The 19,043-nt window shown below is 48.4% G+C and overlaps 1 protein-coding gene across 9 annotated transcripts in view; it reads right to left on the reverse strand.

Annotated features, from left to right (window-relative positions):
* DCLK2 (doublecortin like kinase 2) overlaps window positions 1-19,043 on the reverse strand; it is a 174,669-nt gene that overhangs the window by 10,648 nt on the left and 144,978 nt on the right. For all 9 annotated transcript variants that reach the window (XR_002346402.1, XM_021100647.1, XM_021100648.1 and 6 more), the window contains 7 exons: window positions 18,525-18,644; window positions 18,003-18,149; window positions 11,442-11,575; window positions 11,014-11,091; window positions 5,032-5,128; window positions 4,342-4,422; window positions 2,617-2,733 (listed from right to left, as the gene is read on the reverse strand). Coding sequence is in view for 8 of the 9 variants with exons in the window: in XM_021100647.1 (XP_020956306.1) it covers window positions 2,617-2,733; window positions 4,342-4,422; window positions 5,032-5,128; window positions 11,014-11,091; window positions 11,442-11,575; window positions 18,003-18,149; window positions 18,525-18,644 (774 nt within the window). In the remaining variant the exon portion in view is untranslated. The remainder of the gene's footprint in view (window positions 1-2,616; window positions 2,734-4,341; window positions 4,423-5,031; window positions 5,129-11,013; window positions 11,092-11,441; window positions 11,576-18,002; window positions 18,150-18,524; window positions 18,645-19,043) is intronic.

The raw sequence follows: 19,043 nt of genomic DNA on the forward strand, positions 1-19,043 counted from the left end.
ACTGTCACTGACCTTTCCTATCCTATCCTATCATTTTCTCACTGGAGCCTCAGGCTCCAATTTGGGGGGAGGGGACACTGGGGGTGGCAACAGAGAGTAAGGCTCTGTCTGAGAGGATCCTGCCTCAGAACCTGTGTACGTGGTCGCCACTACTACCTGTATCTGCAGGCAACCACCTGCGCCTCATGTACGTCTGTTATGAGACCATATAAATACCCGGGAGAGGCCTTTGTGAATAGTGACTTTTAAAGGAACACTTGAAACTGTTCCCAAGGGCGGAACACACAGACACACAGTAATGGTGAAGAGGGCAAGGGTGACGACACAGAAGCTACCCCCACACGGCCATGCCGCGGGCCAGGTCCTTGGCTGGGCGGGGATGAGGACAACAAGCCCACGGAGGCCGGATGGCTGTTGCTTGCGGGGGACAAGCCAAAAGTCACAGGCCAGCTCTTTGGCCCAGGAGAACGGTTATCTCCAGAGAGACAGGCTTTGTTGATCTCCCCCGAGGGATGGGAGCGCCCTGACGTCAGTCAGCGCCTCCCCCCAGTAAGGAGCTGCAGAGCTGTGTAGGGAACGTGGGGTTAGATGGAGCCCTAACGACATGCCCAAGATGACACGGAACACACACGTGAACACACACGTGCACAGTCACCGCTGGAATTACGCAGAAGAAAGCCCTGTTCCTTCGCGCAAACATCTTGTGAACGCTCAGGAGTTTGAAACCTAACGGTTCAACTGCATCAGCAAATGGAAAAGGCCATTTGTAAACTGTATGACGGAGGTTCTGTCTGAGGGCCCAGAGGTCCTTGCCCAGACTGGGCCACGTGGCAGAAGGGCCAATCATTCCAGAAACTTGGCGGGCCCCAGGCCTCGGCCATCCCCTGCCATCAGGGCTGGGAGTCAGAGGTGACCCAGGGAACCAGGGTGGAACTCTCCGCACATCCCATGAAGGGTCTTCCTCCAGGAGACCATGCGGCCAAGTTCACATGTGGTTATTCACTTGTGCTTCTAACAAATGACGCTTAAGGTTTTTGATTACCTATTGCCAATTTTCAGTGTTTTTAATGTTTCTAAATGTCCGCTCACCCTGCCACTGGCAGCAGGGCTGTGACTCCCTGTGGGCAGCGCTGGCACTCAGGAATGAACCACGTGAAGCCCTTCGCCCTCTGTGGGCTCAGGCGGGGTGGTTCTGTTGAAAGGGCTTAAGCTGCAAGTCTGTGACGAAGCTGACGTTCTCAGGCTCAGCAGAGTCCTGGTGAAACGCCAGGAAAACCACACCGCAAGAGGCCCTCCCGCTGCCTTGGCACCGAGCACCCCCAGGAGCGCATCAGGAGCCCATTGCGTGGGTCCAGCCTGGAATCTGGGGAGACCACGAATCCCAGGAGAGGACGGGACAGAGGGCAGCCAGCTAAATGCAGCCCCTGGGGGAGGAGAGGCCGGTGGTGTCCGGACAGTGGTGGAGGCTCCAGGCCACACCACGTGTTCCACGCTCATCAGGATCAAGACCTTCCCTCCAGCGTCTATCGGGACCCACATGCGGGTAGGGGCTACAGCGCCCCGGGAGACAAGCAACTGTTCTCCTCCATGGTAGGTAGGAACTGAACCGCTCCAGACGGTGAGGGCCTGTCCAGAGGTCAGAGGGTGGAGCTGGGGAGACGGTCCATGGCTCACTGCCAGGCTCTGGGGACCCTGTGGGCCGCAGATCCCCACTGTGATCAGGCCTCCTTGGAGAGCCTGACCTCTGGCTCTGGGAAGCAGGCCTCGCCCGCCCCTCATCCTGTGAATGGTGTGGGCCGAAGAGAGGTCACGGCTGAGGACCTGGTGCCCTGGACACGGCACCGCAGTAGGTGGGGATGCATGGGGGCGGGGGCGGCTTTGCGGCTCTGGGTGGACAAGGACTCAGGTCTGGACAGCTGCTGTTGGGTGTACTGACCACACTTCTGGCTCAATTTAATTTTTTCTGCCTCCTTCTCCCGTTTGCTGAACTTACTTTAAGGCCACTTTTCATTTGCTATATTTATGGATTTAAGTAAGCTGCCTTAATAACATTTTGGAAGAGGCAAGATCTGAAAAAATATGGGGATCATTGTTACTGACATCTCATAAAATTTTACCAACCCTGTTAAAAAACTGATTTTTTTTCCCTTGTTCTTTTCTTTTAAAAGCTGCAAATTTGCCTAATTCTGGCTATTTCTTATCCCAAGTCCCAAAGAGTAGTAGTTCATAGCTCAGAGCATCTCTGTGAGGCCCTGGGTATTCAGGGAGTTACCACATGGGCTTGGGAACCCCCCTCCAGGCGGGAAAGCAAAGCTGAGGACAGAAGCAGCTGCCTGGGGGGCCGGGAGCCCAGGAGAAGAGGCCAGAGCTCCCTGGCCAGGGGCCCGTCAGCCTGGCCTTGCTGGGACCTGCACAACCTCTTACCCTAGGACTAGGGATCTGGAAGTTGGCTGCACGGGTGCCCCTTGAATGCCAAGCCGTTCCTGGAGTGAGAGGAAAATGGAAGGTGCCCGCTGCCACGGGAGGGAAGCACCTGGCTACTAAGATTCAATATGGGCTGAGCAGTCGGGCCAGACAAAGCCCCTTCCCACGGGCAGAAGCACGTGTTTGACTTACCATGATAACGGAGACCCCGCTGGTGGTGCTGCTCTGTTTGGGGAGCGCATTAGTAAAGTGCTGTTTTAGTTTACCTGTCACTTCAGCTTGCATGTTATTCTCCTGGGAGGCATCATCCTACAGAAGAGAATCAAATACATGGATTGTGACATTCATGTCAGAGTCATCTATTTTTTTTTTTTTTTTTTTTTTTGTCTTTTGGCCATTTCTTGGGCCGCTTCTGCGGCATATGGAGGTTCCCAGGCTAGGGGTCAAATCAGAGCTGTAGCCACCAGCCTATGTCAGAGCCACAGCAACACGGGATCCGAGCCGCGTCTGCAACCTACACTACAGCTCACGGCAACGCCAGATCGTTAACCCACTGAGCAAGGGCAGGGATCGAACCCGCAACCTCATGGTTCCTAGTGGGATTCGTTAACCACTGCGCCATGACGGGAACTGCCAGAGACATCTCTTCCTTCATGGTCACGCACCACCATCTCTTCCTAAATGGGCTCCCCTTGGTCACAAGGTCAGGGGAACGACGACCTTTGAAAATTAATCACTGTTATTCGGCAGTCCCCTGCCCTCGGAAAGCCCTTCTACCACTTGCTCCCTCCTTAGGTCTGGAGCAGGCCAAGGAGGGGCAGAGGGCCTGGTGGCACAAGAAGGACAGACTTCAGGGTTCTGAGACCCTCCCCCACAGCACCAGTGCCACCTAATTTAGTACAGATCCCTCCCATGGAAACATCAAAATGAATGAACAGTGTATCATTTTAATCAAGAATGGAGATAGCAGGAGTTCCCATCCTGGCACAGTGGAAATGAATCCGACTAGGAACCATGAGGTTGCGGGTTCCATCCCCAGCCTCACTCAGTGGGTTGAGGATCTGGCACTGCTGTGAGCTGTGCTGCAGGTCGCAAACGTGGCTTGGATCTGGCGTTGCTGTGCCTCTGGGATTTGACCCCTAGCCTGGGAATCTCCATATGCCGTGGGTGCGGCCCTAAAAAGACAAAAGACAAAAAAAAAAAAAAAAAAAGAATAGGGATAGCTATTAGTCTTCATTGCTCATAAAAAAAAAAAAAATATGGCATCTCAGCTACGTGGTCCAAGAGCCAAGTCACTTAGCAGGACCCAGAGACTTTGAACAGAGCTGTCAGAACACGTGGGACAGTGGGGGCAGCAGAGATGCACAAGGTGGGCCCCGAAGTCGGCCAACGCCCTTGAATTAATGTCGCTCTCCCAGGACCTCCAGCATTGAGGGAGATGCAGATTTTCGTGTTGTTGCTGTTCTGTGGGCTATGTTTACCCCAAATCTAAGGCACCACCCAAGCTCAAGGCAGCTCTGGCAACATGACACAGCCCCTACCCACAGCAGGAGCCCTCTTGGGAGCCCAGGCCATGAAGACAGAGATCTGTCACATGCTCGCTCCAGGCAAATCCTGAAAGCTCTCATGTAAACCCCAGGGCAACAGAAGGCAAAAGCTCCTTGGAGAGCATCGTGCCTGAACCCTTTGTCTCACAGACCAGGACCCTGAGGCCCAGAGAGGAACAGTGGCTCACCAGGTCACTCACAGAGCCAGAGCTCAGTGCCAACCTCTTCCTCCCAGAGAGCTCCCTTCATGCTACTTGCTCACTGGAGAACAGAGACATGTAATCTGCCATGGAACTGGGATGCAGGACCCTGCCTGTGCAAGGGCCACAGGGCACAGAGGTGTGGGGTCCCTGGGAACGTGAGCACTTACTGACACCCAGGGGTGACTCAGGATTTGTCCAGCAGTGCACCGTGCTTCAACGTTTACCTGAAGCATTTGACTGATCAGTTCCTGGAAAGAAATGAAGACAATGATTGAGGAGACAAAAGGGTGTGATCCAGCATAAATACAAAAATCTGAGTTGGCACCAAGAACTGCATGGAACAGCCAACACAGTGGCTCAGCCGCCACTGCCTGTGCCTAAGAAGCAGTTACGCTGACCCAGCTGCCTGAGTCGGCGGCAGCGAGACAAGCTCTCTCCTGAATGTACTTTAAACCAAGATGTTCCCTCCTAAGAGTTCTGCTCATTATCATCATTCCGCAGTGCAGACCTGCGGTGCTGCTCCTTTTGGCAATTCAGCATGTCTCAAAAGTCCATCCCTATAGTCTGATGGGTGTCGGTCCCATGTTTCTCGAAGAAATGAAAGAACGAACATTTAGGGCTTAGAGGAGCATGGGAGGCTGGTGCAGCAAACTGGGAAGGTGGGCAGCCAGCTCAGCTTTCAGAATTTGGTTAAGCATTTCAGAGGCGACACTGTGGAATGAACTTAAAGAAAGAAGACCCCACATCAAAAGTCAAGACAGACCCAGAGCTCAGCACCAAGAGCTGTGATGGCCCCACCTGACAGGTGAGGCCCCCTGGACAGGATGCAACCCCCAGAAACAAGCCAGGACAGGTACCTTTGCTGAGTCGGTGATGTTGTCCCAGTAGGGGGCTGGGAACTCGAGCTTCCCGGCCAGGATCTGGTCAAAGAGGTCTTCCTGGAGGTTGTTCTCACTGTCAGTGACAAAGAAATGGAAGAAGAGTCAGGGTCACCAGATGGCTTTCCCACAAGATGCTCATGGGAAGAGGGGAGAGAGGAATCACCCCCTCTGGCTGGGGTGTTTCATGTCTCAGCTGTGGATCTCACCTGCCTTGGCAATGATACCCTCCCCCTTTAGCCACTGACCCAAAGAATAATTCCATGGGCCTGGGAATCAAAAGAAAAAAGGGGGGGGGAAGAGGGGGGGAGAGAAGAAGACAAAGAGAAGGAGAGAGAGAAAAGGACACAATGATGCAAGAAATGTGTCTCGTGGGCGCAGGGATTCAGTGTGGGAAGATGAGATATTCCAGAGATGGGTGGTGGTGATGGTTGCACAACATTGTGAATGTACTTAATACCACCTAATACTTAAACTGTATGCCTAAAAATGCTTAAAATGATCAATTTTTAAATATATATTTGCCCCCCAATGGAATGCACAAATAATGTAAAGCCTCATTTCATAAAACAAACAAGCTCAGCATCTGCCCTCACTTCATCTCTCATGGTAATAAGAGCAGAAAAGCAGCAAGTCTGAGCCAGATCTCCTTGCTCTTCCTCTTTCCACTCTTTCCAATAAAGCAACCAAAGATCAGCAAAGCAGGCATCATGTGAAAAAGTCACAAGGAGTTCAGAACCTGAACACAATGTTCACAGCATAATTGGCTCCCCAACGGAACTTGACTTTCACTGAAGCTCAGTCTGAGAGAAAGGTCCATCCAAGGACACCAACTAGAACCGCACAGGCTGATGCAAACCTGCCTTGCTACCCCTAGGTGGGCATCCCTCCCCACCCTGGGCCTACCTTCCCTCCCCATCCCCCCCCCCAAAAAAAAGGTGCACCTGCAAACACAGCTGGTGCCTAATGAATGACAACTTGGCTTTCCATGGATGGTGCCATGGAAACATGGAAACACTGATGGGAAAATTCAGGAAGCTGGACATCTCTACAGCCACAGAGCCCTTTCATTTGGTGGACACACCAATGGCCAGAGTGAGAACAAAGTCACTGCCCTTCTAGGCCATCACAAAACCCTAGTGGAAAATTCTGGATAGGCTGCTAGAATCTAGATCAAAACCTGGGAGCAGAAGTTCAGTCTCCCCTGGCAAGTGTGCAACATTTCGAGATCCTGACGGACACCTGCAGCCTCCTCACTGCTCAGGGGGATCCTGCAGGACCCCACCCAGCCTTCAGGACAGGGGACTGCTCACGCTACCCACCCCCTAGGGTGTGTAAAGGCAAGGGGGGTGTCCCTAGAAAGAGAGGGTTCAGGCCAGTGTCCAGAGGAAGATCCTGGGGCTGTGTGATGAGGCAGCTGCTTGGGAGAAAAGAGTAGCGTTTGTGAGCTGGCTTTGTGACCAGCCATGACACCAAACCAAGCCCAGTGGAATCGACACTGCTAGTCCATACGTCTGGGTCATGTGGCACATGGAGCAGCGCAAGTCAGGTCCGGTGACAGGGCAAGGCAAGAGATGCCCCCATCCACTCTCCTGAGAAAGGAGCTTCTTGAGTGAGCACAGACTCTTTCTTTCTAGGTGTTTAAGTAGTTTCCTTTCCTTTTTACTGTACATCTCTATTGAGAAAACTCAGCTCACCTCTCCTTGAAAATGAGTAAAGGATGCACCTAGGAACACAATGGGGCTTTATAGAAATTTTTAGCAAATCAGAGGACCCCAGGAGACAATGTTAGAAGAAGATAGAAAAAAGCACCCATTTAGAGTTCCCATAGTGGCTCAGCAGTAATGAACCCAACCAGCATCCATAAGGATGTGGGTTTGATCCCTGACCTTGCTCAGTGGTTAAGGATCCAGCGTTGCCATGAGCTGTGGAGTAGGTCACAGATGTGGCTCGAATCCCACTTTGCTGTGGCTGTGGTGTAGGCCAGCAGCTGTAGCTCCGATTTGACCCCTAGCCTGGGAGCTTCCATATGCCTTCTATGTGGCTGTAAAAAGACAGAAAAAAAAAAAAAAAAAAAAAAAACCCACTCATTTCCAGAATCGTTCTTTTCAGTCTTCCCGCTCTATGAGTGCACTCATCTCCCTTTCACTATTTTTCTGAAATCTCAAATAGCTCATGTATGACTTTTATTTTGTTAACAAACAGCTAAAATGTTGGGGTGTGTCCACATGATTTAGGCTCTTGACAAAACAACCTGAGCCAACCAAAAATCCCAGGATGTGCCGGCAATTAGAACGGCACCCTTAGGACCCCATGCTGTGAACTGCAAAAGCCTAGGGAGTCTCAGGCTGCTGTTCTTTCAGAACAGCGCTGAAAGAACTCAGCCTTCTCAGCAGTCACATAATAAAAGCCTCTCTGATTAAACCTACCCTGGATTTACTAACACATTTATACTCTGCAATCTGGCCAAGATGCTTCAGACACTTTTAAATTCTCAAACAGTATAGTGTTGTATGTCTGAAAAGGCTCATGAAGAAAAACCTGAAATAGCAAGAATCTGCATACACTCTTCCCAGTGCCAAGTGGTTAAAGGTCAGACGAGGTAACTTGAAAAATGTTGTGAGCTATTTTACAAATGATGTGCCAACATTTCACTTAGAGATGCGTGTGTGTGTGTGTGTGTGTGTAAGAGAAACATCAAATATCTCAGTAGAGTCAGACAAATATCACTTGTGGTCAGCAACCCTCGGAACAGATGTGCTTAGACAATAACTAAACTTTTAGTTGCCTCTGAAAAATCAGCATCCTTCTCAGGAACAATGAATCTTGTGTTGAAAAGGCTGGAAAGAGAATACATGTCAGTCTGAGACTAAAGCCTGAAAATCCTGAAAGAAGAATGAGAGACACTACAGTTAAAGAAGCTGAAACTGTTGATTCCAAGTTATAGCTGTAATTAAAAAGCTTTGGGGGAGTTCTGTTGTGACTTAGTGGTAATGAACCTGTCTAGTATCCCTGAGGATGTGGGTTCAATTCCTGGCCCCACTCAGTGGGTTAAGGAGCTGGCGTTGCCGTGAGCTGTGATGTAGATCACAGACATGGCTCGGATCCCGTGTTGCTGTGGCCCTGGTGTAGGCTGGTGGCTACAGCTCCGATTCAACCCCTAGCCTGGGAACTTCCATATGCCGTGGGTGCGGCCCTAGAAAAGGCAAGACAAAAAAAAAAATATATATATATATATATATATATATATATATATATATATATATATATAAAATCTATGCAGAATATCTCTGTATGCTGTGAAGACACTTCTATAACTAGCATTTTACATAACTGATTCTCTTTTATCACAACATTGTCTGAAAGAGGGAAGACATTTCCAAAAGCAACCTATTAGAAGTAGGACCAGCTTCTGAACATAATGTCTGCAGCAGCAGCTTTCAAAATGTAGTTTTACTGCTTTTAATCTAGGCTTATCTCTAGATCCCACAAAGAAGCTCCTCTCCACAGGGTAACAAGTCAAAATAGATACATACTATTCAATCTGAATCTCACTTCTGTTAAAATGTAAAAAGCAAAGTCAAAGAAAAAATTCCCAGGCTGCACTGGCAAGTGGAAACGCTAGAGGGAGTTGTGAGCACACAGTCCTCTACAACTGAACCTGGCTACCCTTTTCCAATTGCTCTCAACTTGGGTTCACCTAGGAGGGGGACTCTGCTGTAACTGGCCCTAGGATTACCTGCGATCAAGACACACCACCCTCTACACTTGACTAGTTCTCCAAAGAGGTCATCACTGCAACCAGCCGGGGCACAGTGGGACTGTAAAAATAGCCACACATTATTCACCTCTATGTACACACTTAATGTCCCACATTTATCCCAGACTTAGCTGTTTGACTTCATCTGGCCAATGGGATATCAGTCAAAAAATGTGAGGCCAGCAGAGACCTGGAAAGTGCTTGGGGTCGGGAGCCTGTCCTTCCTCTGGCTACTTTGGGGAATCCTATATCCACCATCACCTGAAGCACACATTTGCCCACCAGATGGTGAAAGGCACATGACCAAACCGTATCTGTTATCCCATCTGGCAGTCAATCAACTGGCAGGCAGGTGAGTGACACCACACCAGACCTTATGCCCCCACTGAGGCAGCCCAGAGCAGGAGACCTGCTCAACTGATCCACAGAATGATTTATGGGGAAGTTTGTTATTCAGCAAAAAAACTTATTGCTATGTCCAGTAATCCTACAGTCCGTATAACCCACCTAGGCAGTGACTGTGATGGAAAACCATGATATTGACGGCCAGATGGAAAGACCTTTCCACCTACAGAAGCCCAACACGTGCCACAATGAAAAGGTCCTGCTCAAATGCCATATCTTTTATGAAATCTTTTGTGACTTTGAGCCCTCGGCTGAGCATCCTCCTGTTCCGTTTAGTCTGCTTGATCAATATTCCTGCAATGTGTCCTCACATCAGAAGGCTCTCCAAGGTAGGGAGGGACATCTCTGTGCCACTCTTCTATTTTATAGTAATGTCAGCCAAGAAACTGTTCAACCCCACTGAAAATTGATCATCTGAAAAAGATAAACCTTTCAACTTTTCTGTGTTTTGAAAGCTTCAAATGGAGGAGGGAGGATGAAATAAACCCATTTTTTACTTCCTGACCAAATACTCCACTCTAAACACCATGGCCTTAGAAAATACGTTTTGTTCACCATTTGATTCCCACCACTTAGTATAGAGTGTCCAGCCCACAGTAGCTACTCTATACACAGTTGGAAAATGAACCAAAGAAGGGATTGAAAGGAAAAGAACATTTACAACAACTCAGAAGAAAATCAAACATGCATCCTTTGATGAACTTCTTCTTCAACATGTTCATTTGCTTCAAAGATGGAGACAGAACTGATCAAAAAAGATGCTATGTTGGAGTTCCCTGGTGGCTCAGTGGGTTAAGGATCCAGTGCTGTCACTGCTGTGGCTCAGAATGCTGCCATGGCACAAGTTCAATCCCTGGCCCAGGAACTTCTGCACACTATGGGCATGACCAAAACAAAACAGAGTTGCCCTCTGCTCACAAACTGCTGGGAACAAGCACCCTTTGTGGGCCCTACCACACACCCAGACCCCGTGTGCAGCCACCAGGTGAGTGCAGGGTCATCAAGGGTCAGTCCGTTTATTCCCAGGCCTGTTTATGCCAAAATTATTTGTAATTCTACTTAAATTGAAATACTATGTAAACAGACAAAATGAATTTAAAAGAGAAGAGCTCCTTGTTTCTATAAGAACCAGGTTGGGTGCTTTGGAAAGTGAGTTGGCGTTCCTGTCATGGTTCAGCGATTAACAAACATGACTAATATCCATGAGGACGCAGGTTCGATCCCTGACTTCGCAGTGGGTTAAGGACCTGGTATTGCTGTGAGCTGTGGTGTAGGTTGCAGAAGCAGCTCGGATCCTGCATGGCTGTGGCTGTGGTGTATAGGCTGTTGGCTACAGCTCCAATTCGACCCCTAGCCTCAGAACATCCATATGCCGCGGGGGTGGCCCTAAAAAGAAAAAACAAAGTGAGTTGTTGAAAAAACTGCTGTTGAATTAAGGAGAAGACACAACTATCAGGAACTGGAAAAAGGCTTACCTGGAAGGGTGAGACTGCTTCACAAGGATCTTTAAATCTCACGCCTCTTGAAAAAGACTGAGAACGAAGTTTTACGGAAGAATAACCTCAGGAAGCTCAGTGGACCATGCACAAAGCAAAAGCCCATCAAAAGTGTGGACACAAATATACGTTAATAGGTTGTAACTTAAAGTTAAAAAGTGAAAGGAATGTTTATATAATTTTTAACTGATGTTTTCATTGACCAATTTCTGGTCCTGGTTGCCAGGAGTGGAATGTCTGCTTCCTGATCAAAGGGAGAGGGTTTATAACTCAAATATTGTCCCTCAAAGAGCCACTGACCTCCGGAAGGGCGGGAATCCACAAAGGAGTATGTACGTGATCACGCCAGCTGCCCAAATGTCCACCTTCAGGCCATAGCTGGGAAAACAAAGGGGTGGGAAAGGGGACACAGTGATACTACTCCTGGGAGCCCTTCAACCGCTGGAGCCCTTGCCTCTGTTTGTCAGGAAGAAAGGTCCCGGTGCCAAACTGCTCCTTTCATTCCTGCTCTTTGCCCAACCCCACCACCGCTGGGGACAACCACCGTTATTCCCAAGACTGGCCCTGGGGTGAAGTCGGGGTGCCTGGGATCACAGTCCCGGGGCAGGTAACATCTCTCCAGCCCTCCACCTTCCCAAGAGGCACGTGCCTACACAGCGGCGGTGGCAGCTAAACATACCTTTTCCCACCAAAGTTAAAGGACTAGCCCAAACCACCAGGAGTCTTACCCAGTTTCAGCAATGATTTCTGGGGCCACATAAGTTGGGGTGCCACAGACGGTGTACAAAGGGCCTTCCACCACAGTGGCCAGCCCGAAGTCTCCCAGTTTCAATGACTTGGTTCCATCTGGATATTCACACACCTGCAACAGGAATCAGCCAATAATCAGAAGTTGTTTTTTACCCCCTTCAGGGATTGGGGAGGGGGGCAGGAGGGGGGGATGCTTTGGAATTAGGCAGAAATGACACAGACACATTTACAAACAAATCAAAAGAAACAGTTGCTTGTGATAGGAACACCACAGTTGATCTCTGCTGCTTTTCAAAGTTCTGATTTTTCTTTTTAGACAGGTGGCATGTGATTTTGTGTGAAGTATGAAAAGACATTTCTTCCTTTGCCAAAAGGTCCTTACCTAGAGTCGAATGCACACAGTATACACGGGGATGGGGTGGGGTGTAGGTGGCTCTTACCTGGTGTGGTCTGGGAGGCCTCTGAGCCTGGAGGCAGGACACTGACCTTCGCTGTGTGCTTACTGTGGGGAAGTGGGGGGCTTGCGACCCTCAGAAATGGTGTTTATTAAGTGTCCACTGAAGCGCCAGGCACTCTCCAACTTACATGTTTAGTTTAGAAGAGAAATTAGGACTCGTTCTCCAGACAATGATGAATATAAATATTACACAGGGGAGAACCTTGGAAATTTAGAAGGAAAATGACCTTTGGGATCAGACAGCCTGAGCTCGCATAACCAGCCACTCCAGCTGCTGTCTGGTTATGCGACTTTTGACCGTCCCTCGCCTGCCCTGGGTGGGTTTCTTCATCTGTGCAATGGGATGACACCTGCCCCAGCCTCATGGGGGAGGTGTGAGGATGGACTGAAATGTAATGCAGATCAGGACCTGAAAAATGTTCCTTTTTTTCCCCCGGAAGGGTTGACTGATCAGAGAATCATCACGGAAAACATGCTGGTGAAGAAGTGAATGCTTTTGCTAAAAATGAAGCAACTTTTCTAGAAAGCATTTCAGCCACATGCAAATTTCATAATCTCCTTTCCTGAAATCTAAGAACTTGCTCTAAGGGAAGAGAGATGGGCCCAAAGTGGGTTCACAAGAAAGCCAATCTCAGAACCCATAGCTGTTCTTAAAAAACTCCTTATAGTAGTTTCCAAAACATTTACAATGAACATATGGTAGTTCCATACTTTGGAAAAATTAATTTCCAAATTAATTTACAAATAGACAAGCAAACTTCCGTGATGGGATAAAAGTCTGGAAGCTACCTTTTAAATGGATCGTTTTGGAAGCAAACGTGTTTATGAGAGCAGAACTGAGGTTTGCCTCTGTGATCTGTAACAATCTATTTGGCCTCTGGGACTTCCATTCTGAAAACACTGAATTTCAGGGAATAACTGCAGAAACCCTACCTGTACCTATGTCATACCCTTCTGTTTTCACATGTCAACATATTTTGTGTTCCTTTATATTTTACTATGAACCGAACCAGATTTTTACCTAAGCTGCTACTTACTAAAGGAAGAAAAAAATTTAGAAAATTATGTTTTTTCAAGATAAGTGTGTTGACGTCACCCATTAGTCTGGTACTTAATGAGGGGAGTGATTGATAAACACATCAACAGAAAAACCTCAGGCTATCCCCTGCCAATGACCCCCAACCTTCACAGGCATTTTTTTTTAACGATGACACTGAATACCTTCCTTGCCTGTGAGGTTCTCAGTAGCCTAAGAGAAATCTTCTTCACCTTAGTATTTATAACTGATTCAATGATTATGTACTAAATGCATATGCCCAGCATGCATCTTTATGGCGTCCAAGTTTCATAGGACTAATGGTGGGGGATCTGGAGCCCATCACAGATATTTCTCATTCTGAGTCAGCCCACAACTCAGCAGAAGCAGATTCAAAGCTACTAATGATTCAGCCTAAAGCAACAGAAGACAGGTTCTTAGTCATGCTTCGTCTTAGGACAACTCTCCATCCATTATGTTTAATGTAAACACTAATGAGAACAATCTGAATTACAGTTAGAATTTATGATGCATTTACCGAAACCCAGACTTCACAAAGAAATTCCCCAAGTAATTGCAGTGATAAGAACATTATAAGAAACATTGTAATTCTTGATGTCTGCATCATGAGTAAAAACATAAAAAAAGTTTTGTTAATGTCATTTTGTTTTTACAACTTTAAAATACACTCATTAGGCACATTTTTAAAAATAGTGTTTATTTTAGACATTCAATTTAGAGATGCCTAGGGGGTATTTAAGGGTTGTTGTCAGATACCCAGGAGTCCCAGAAGTCCTGTTTTTCACATCCCCTGTAAGGAATTCAGAGTCAGATGCAGAAGCATAAATAGAAAGGGACTGAATAGTCTATAACCGTTGAATTATGTTTGGGCAAGTGGTACTCCTTGGCTAAACATCAAAAGAGAAGTATCACAAGGGGTAGGCAAGCCTGAAATAATAATATTTTATCTGATTCATCTCTCCCCAACGCTAGACACAGAAGCAAATATGTGAAAGAGAATGTAAGTATATATCAAATCTTAGCTGGAGATTCTCTTCAAAGCAGGAAAAATATATATACATCTATAAATCTTGACCCACACACATTTATGATATTGCTTAAAGAAACTGACACACACGCACATGGCTTTGCTTTAAGGGACTGATTTTAAGAAAGGGGTGACTAGGAGTTCCCATTGTGGCTCAGCGGTAACAAACCCAACTAGTATCCATGAGGACAGGGGTTTGATCCCTGGCCTTGCTCAGTGGGTTAAGGATCTGGCATTGCCGTGAGCTGTGGTGCAGATCGCAGATGCGGCTCAGATCCCGCATTGCTGTGGCTGAGGTATAGGCCAGCAGCTACAGCTCTGATTTGACTCCTAGCCTGGGAACTTCCATATGCTGCAGGTGCGGCCCTAAAAAGACAAAAAAAAAAAAAAAGGAGAGCGAGAGAAAGCTGACTAGATGCACAGGGACCCTAAAGGCCTTCCACTCTGGCAGAGTCCAGATCTCCCCAGTAACTGACAGCCTCAGAGGACTCCAGAGATTCCAGTATTCTCCCAAACACTGTCTTACCCAATTCCTACAGTCTCTCTGCTGGGTAAATGAGAACAGAACAGTTAACTCCACTTCACAGATGAGGAAACCGAGGCTCAGAAAACACCAGTTATGAGGAGGTAACTGAATGTGCCTCCCCTCTGAGACAGATACCCATCTGACAGCCCTCACGAGATGCAGACTCTGAGTGGTATCTGAACAAGCCCTGCCGGGAGCCCCCAAGGCCTGTGCTGCTCAAACACCCCACCACAAGTGAGCGGTGCTGTCAGCAGTTGCTCTGAGAATGAGAAACGGAAAGACCTGAGGCACGCAGGTCCCCCAGGCTAAGCGCACGGCCGGCCGTGCATCCTCTAAATAAAATGCCAACATCATGATTTAGAAGGACTTCAACTATGAGAAACCAACCCTCCTCCCCTCTCCCCCGTCCCCAGAACGCCTGGCAACTTGGAATTTATCACTGGTCTCTCCTAGTTAAGTCTGACAGGGCACCGCCAGGCTGTAACTCACGGCATTAACGGCCACCCCTGTGCTCCCTGACACGGCGACCCGTACCTCGCGGCTGGCAGGGGTTTAAGTTATAACGCTGCTGCCAGAGGAGGGGCTGCAAACTCCATGTCTGAATGCTCTGCTGTTTAAAGACTGAATTCCCTCTCCAAGTGGCAATGGGCCGACAGTCACCACGGCTGTTTACTTTTAGCACCTCAAGGGCCCTTTCTCATCTGAGGCCGAGGCCGACATGCTGACTCATTCTAGAATCTGCTGGGGGGTCTGGTTAGGTCTCCAAGGCAGACACATATTTTACTCAGATTTGTGCAGCTGAAAGTCTCCAAAACCCGACTCCGTGGCCGCTTCCTGCCACACAGGAGCCTCACCCAGACAACAGTTTTATCATCTTCTCCCCCACCCCCCTTGGGCAGCACAGGGGGGCTGGGGCAGGTCTCAAGCAGGGGGACCCCATCCAGGGCAGGTGGGACTAAACGAGGCACTCACTTCCAGTTTCCCGGCCACGTCCTGAGACGCGGCAGGCCTGATGGAGACGTCAATCCCCGTGACAGTATCTTGCGGGGATGCGTAACAGGAGAACAGCAGGACGTAGCAGATACTGAGGTTTTGCAGACGTTAAGAAATTGTGAGAGGGAAAGAGGAGAAATGGGGTGAGAGTGGAATCAGGGAGCCGGGAAGTGGACACCCTCGGCTTTACGGGAAACTTCACTGAGCATCCGCCACCTTCCCCGCTGGCTGGGCTTCGGCAGGCAGAGCTGCCATGTGGGCTCCGTGGTAACCACCAGGCCTTGAGGAACATCAGTAACTGCAGCCACCGGGGTGAGAGGGGCCGTGGAGAGCAGGGGGTGTCCTCTTGAACACCTGGCCACACCCAGGGACAGCCTTGTCACCTCTGTCTGCGAAGCCCCTGGCCAAGCTCCGTCAGTGTCAGTGGTGGAGGCGCCTGGGCCTGCCAGACTGCAGCCTGTGACGGGCAGGAGCCAGTCTGCAGGAGTGAGGACAGCACCCTCACGTCCATCTGGAGGCCTGGCCTCTTTGCCCTGAGAGTTCATAAAACAGAGTCCAATAATACATCTTGTTTTACAGGGCAGTGGTAGTTATCTTCCTAACAGGAACACACAAAAATGAAACACTTTCCCTCAAGGCAGAAGACAGGAAGGTAAAAAACCTCACATACATACTTTTTTTTTTTTGGCCATGTCCACAGCCTGCAGATGTTCCCTGGTAAAGGATCCAACCCACACCACAGCAGTTACAATGCTGAATCCTTAACCACTAGGCCACCAGGGAACCCCCTCACATTCATTCACTCATTTATTCATTCATTTATTTTCTTTTTATGGCCGAACCTACGGCATATGGAAATTCCCAGGCTAGGGGTCGAATCAGGGCTACAGCTGCCAGCCTACACCACAGCCACAGCAATGCCAGATCTGAGTAGCATCTGTCACCTACACCACAGCTCATGGCAACACCAGATCCTTAACCTACCCAGCAGGGCCAGGGATCGAATCCACATCCTCAGAGAGACAATCTTGGGTCCTTTAATCACCGACCACAACAGGAACTCCTCCCTCACATACTTTTAAGTGGACACTTAGAAATTATCAAAGGATATTATCAAAAGGGGAATCTGAATTGGCATAAAGTCTCGGGATGGTCCCAAAGCCCATCCATCAGTGTAGACTCCATTCAGCAATTACTGTGTGTTGCAAGCAGACAGCAGGCTGTGAAGACCAGTGGTTGAGTGCCCACTGCTGGCTAGCTAAGTGACCATCAGTGGTCAGTCACCAGCCATCCACTCCACATCTACTGTGTGCTTATGTGGGGGTGTAACAGTAACTGAAATGCACCACGCTCCATGGGTGCTTCCAGCCTTGAGAAGACGATAGACAAGGAAACGATAAAATCACCACAGTCCGGCAGGTACAGCAGAAACCAGAGGTGGCCATGACTGCCTCTGCCCAGGGGGTCTGCAGCAATATCAAGAAGGCATGCCTTGCTCAGTATCTTACAAGATGAACGTGTCTGCCATGTTGCTGGGGGAGAGAAGCAGTATGGGCATCAACAATAACATGTAATGCTACTTGATTAAGTCAGGTCTCTATGGCTCCTGGGCCTGGGGAAAACCTGGGTTTGGAGACTCAGATAAGCTCACTTCCCAAGCAGTAATGATTATTAGATGATATTCAGCCCTGAAAGGTGGAACCGGAGAAGCCAAGTGTCTGGGGGGATGCGTGTGTGCAGAACCCCCAAATCGCCTGCTCTAAAGTTCCCCTACAATGTGGACACGAGGACTGCCCCAATTAGCAAGCTACATTTAGTTATTAAGGCCACCGTGAGGTGAGTTAACTGTGGCTTGAAGGTGAGTGCCATGCTGACCAGATGGGTAGGGAAGAATAACAGAAGAGGCTGGAAAGGTAATTTGGGACCAGATTATGAAGCTGAGTGCCGTTAACAGAGTAAGACTTTCTCCTGGAGAACAATGGGACAACCGGAACTTTTAGCCGAGAAGAGTTAGCATCTCTGAGTCTCCATTTCCACAGCCATAAAGCTGAGATGAGTGGACTCGATTACTTCCAAAGCTCTGTCCTGTGTAGAAATGAACCCTCGGGTCCTACTTCTGGCTCCTCTAAGCCTCTAATTCTGCCCCTAATTTATTATTCCGAATTTTTTGTCTCATAAAAAAATGTTCCTGCTCACCTTTCTTCGGTTACTACTGTTCGTACTTTCCCCAGTTAAAACATCAAAATGTAAATGAAAACATGTTTTCTAACCTCTGGTAAACAGTAAATGCAGAAATATCCATCAAGTCAAGAAATCCACTGACATACTATGGTCGGCGACTTGCTTTTCTAGATTTAAATTCTCTCAGTGTCCTACCGCCGGGCTGGTGTGGAGTTTTAACATGTCATGGTCTATTTAGGATTGTTGGCATGTGACTACTGTCTCTTGAGTTGAAACAGAAAAGGCAGAGATGGCATACCAAGAGGTTCTCTGGCTTGATGTCTCTGTGCACGATGCTGAGGGCATGGAGGTAGCTGAGGGCATTGGCCAGGTTATATACCATGGCGCTGCCATCCCTCTCCGTGTACTTGGTTGAAGAGGTAATTGCATCAAAAAGATCTCCACCCTGAAGGACACATAAAAGAACATGTCAAGACATCAACGGCGCCCATCCTATGAAAGTAACAAAGAAGGTGTATCAGCCTGGAGTGGATGAAAAAAATGACACAAGTGCTACTAAAACTGAAGATTATAAAGACTGTTTCAGAGTAGCAAAATACTTTTTCAATTAGGTCCTTTAAGACTACTGTAAGTCTTAGGCCTTGGCACCATTGAACTCTCTTGAAATCTCTCTATTCATGGGAGCTCCCCGGTGGCCTAGGGGGTTAGGGAGCCAGAAGTGTCACTGCTATGGCTTGGGTTCGATTCCTGGCCTGGGAACTTCTGCATGCCACAAGAATGGCCAAAAGAAAAGAAAAAAGAAATCTCTCAGTCTTCTTACTTTGACCAATTCCATCACCAGAAAGAGCTCAGTAGCTGTTTCCATCTCCTCCACCAGCATGATGATATTGGGATGTTTCACTCGGCGCAGTATCGACACTTCGTTCTCAATCAGATGTTCCTGTCAAAAAGGGTTTAGAGAGGTGGGTCAGAAATTACAGAACCCTCTGCTCCATCCTGTGGTCTGGAGGACAGCACAGGCTGCAGATCTGACGGTGAAAGAACAGAGACAAGCCAAACCCTGGCCCAGCTGGTTTCCACAGGGACAAGTCAGGGTCTCATCTCATGGTTGCTAATAAAAGAAAAGACATCCCTTAAACATCTCTGGAAGGGCTCGGCATGCCCTCTAGCACAGAAAACCCACTGTATCTCCTTGCCTCTCCTTCACTTCCAATGCCTTAAGAGCCTGTGATGCTATGATGCTATGAAAACTTTGTAATGCAGATGGAATCACTTTTTCATTTCAGTGAACACTCCGAAATAAGGACTAGGCATATAAGGAAACTTGGCATGCCCGTGG

This window comes from Sus scrofa, chromosome 8 (assembly GCF_000003025.6).
Source record: "Sus scrofa isolate TJ Tabasco breed Duroc chromosome 8, Sscrofa11.1, whole genome shotgun sequence".
In the NCBI taxonomy this organism is placed as follows: Eukaryota; Metazoa; Chordata; class Mammalia; order Artiodactyla; family Suidae; genus Sus; species Sus scrofa.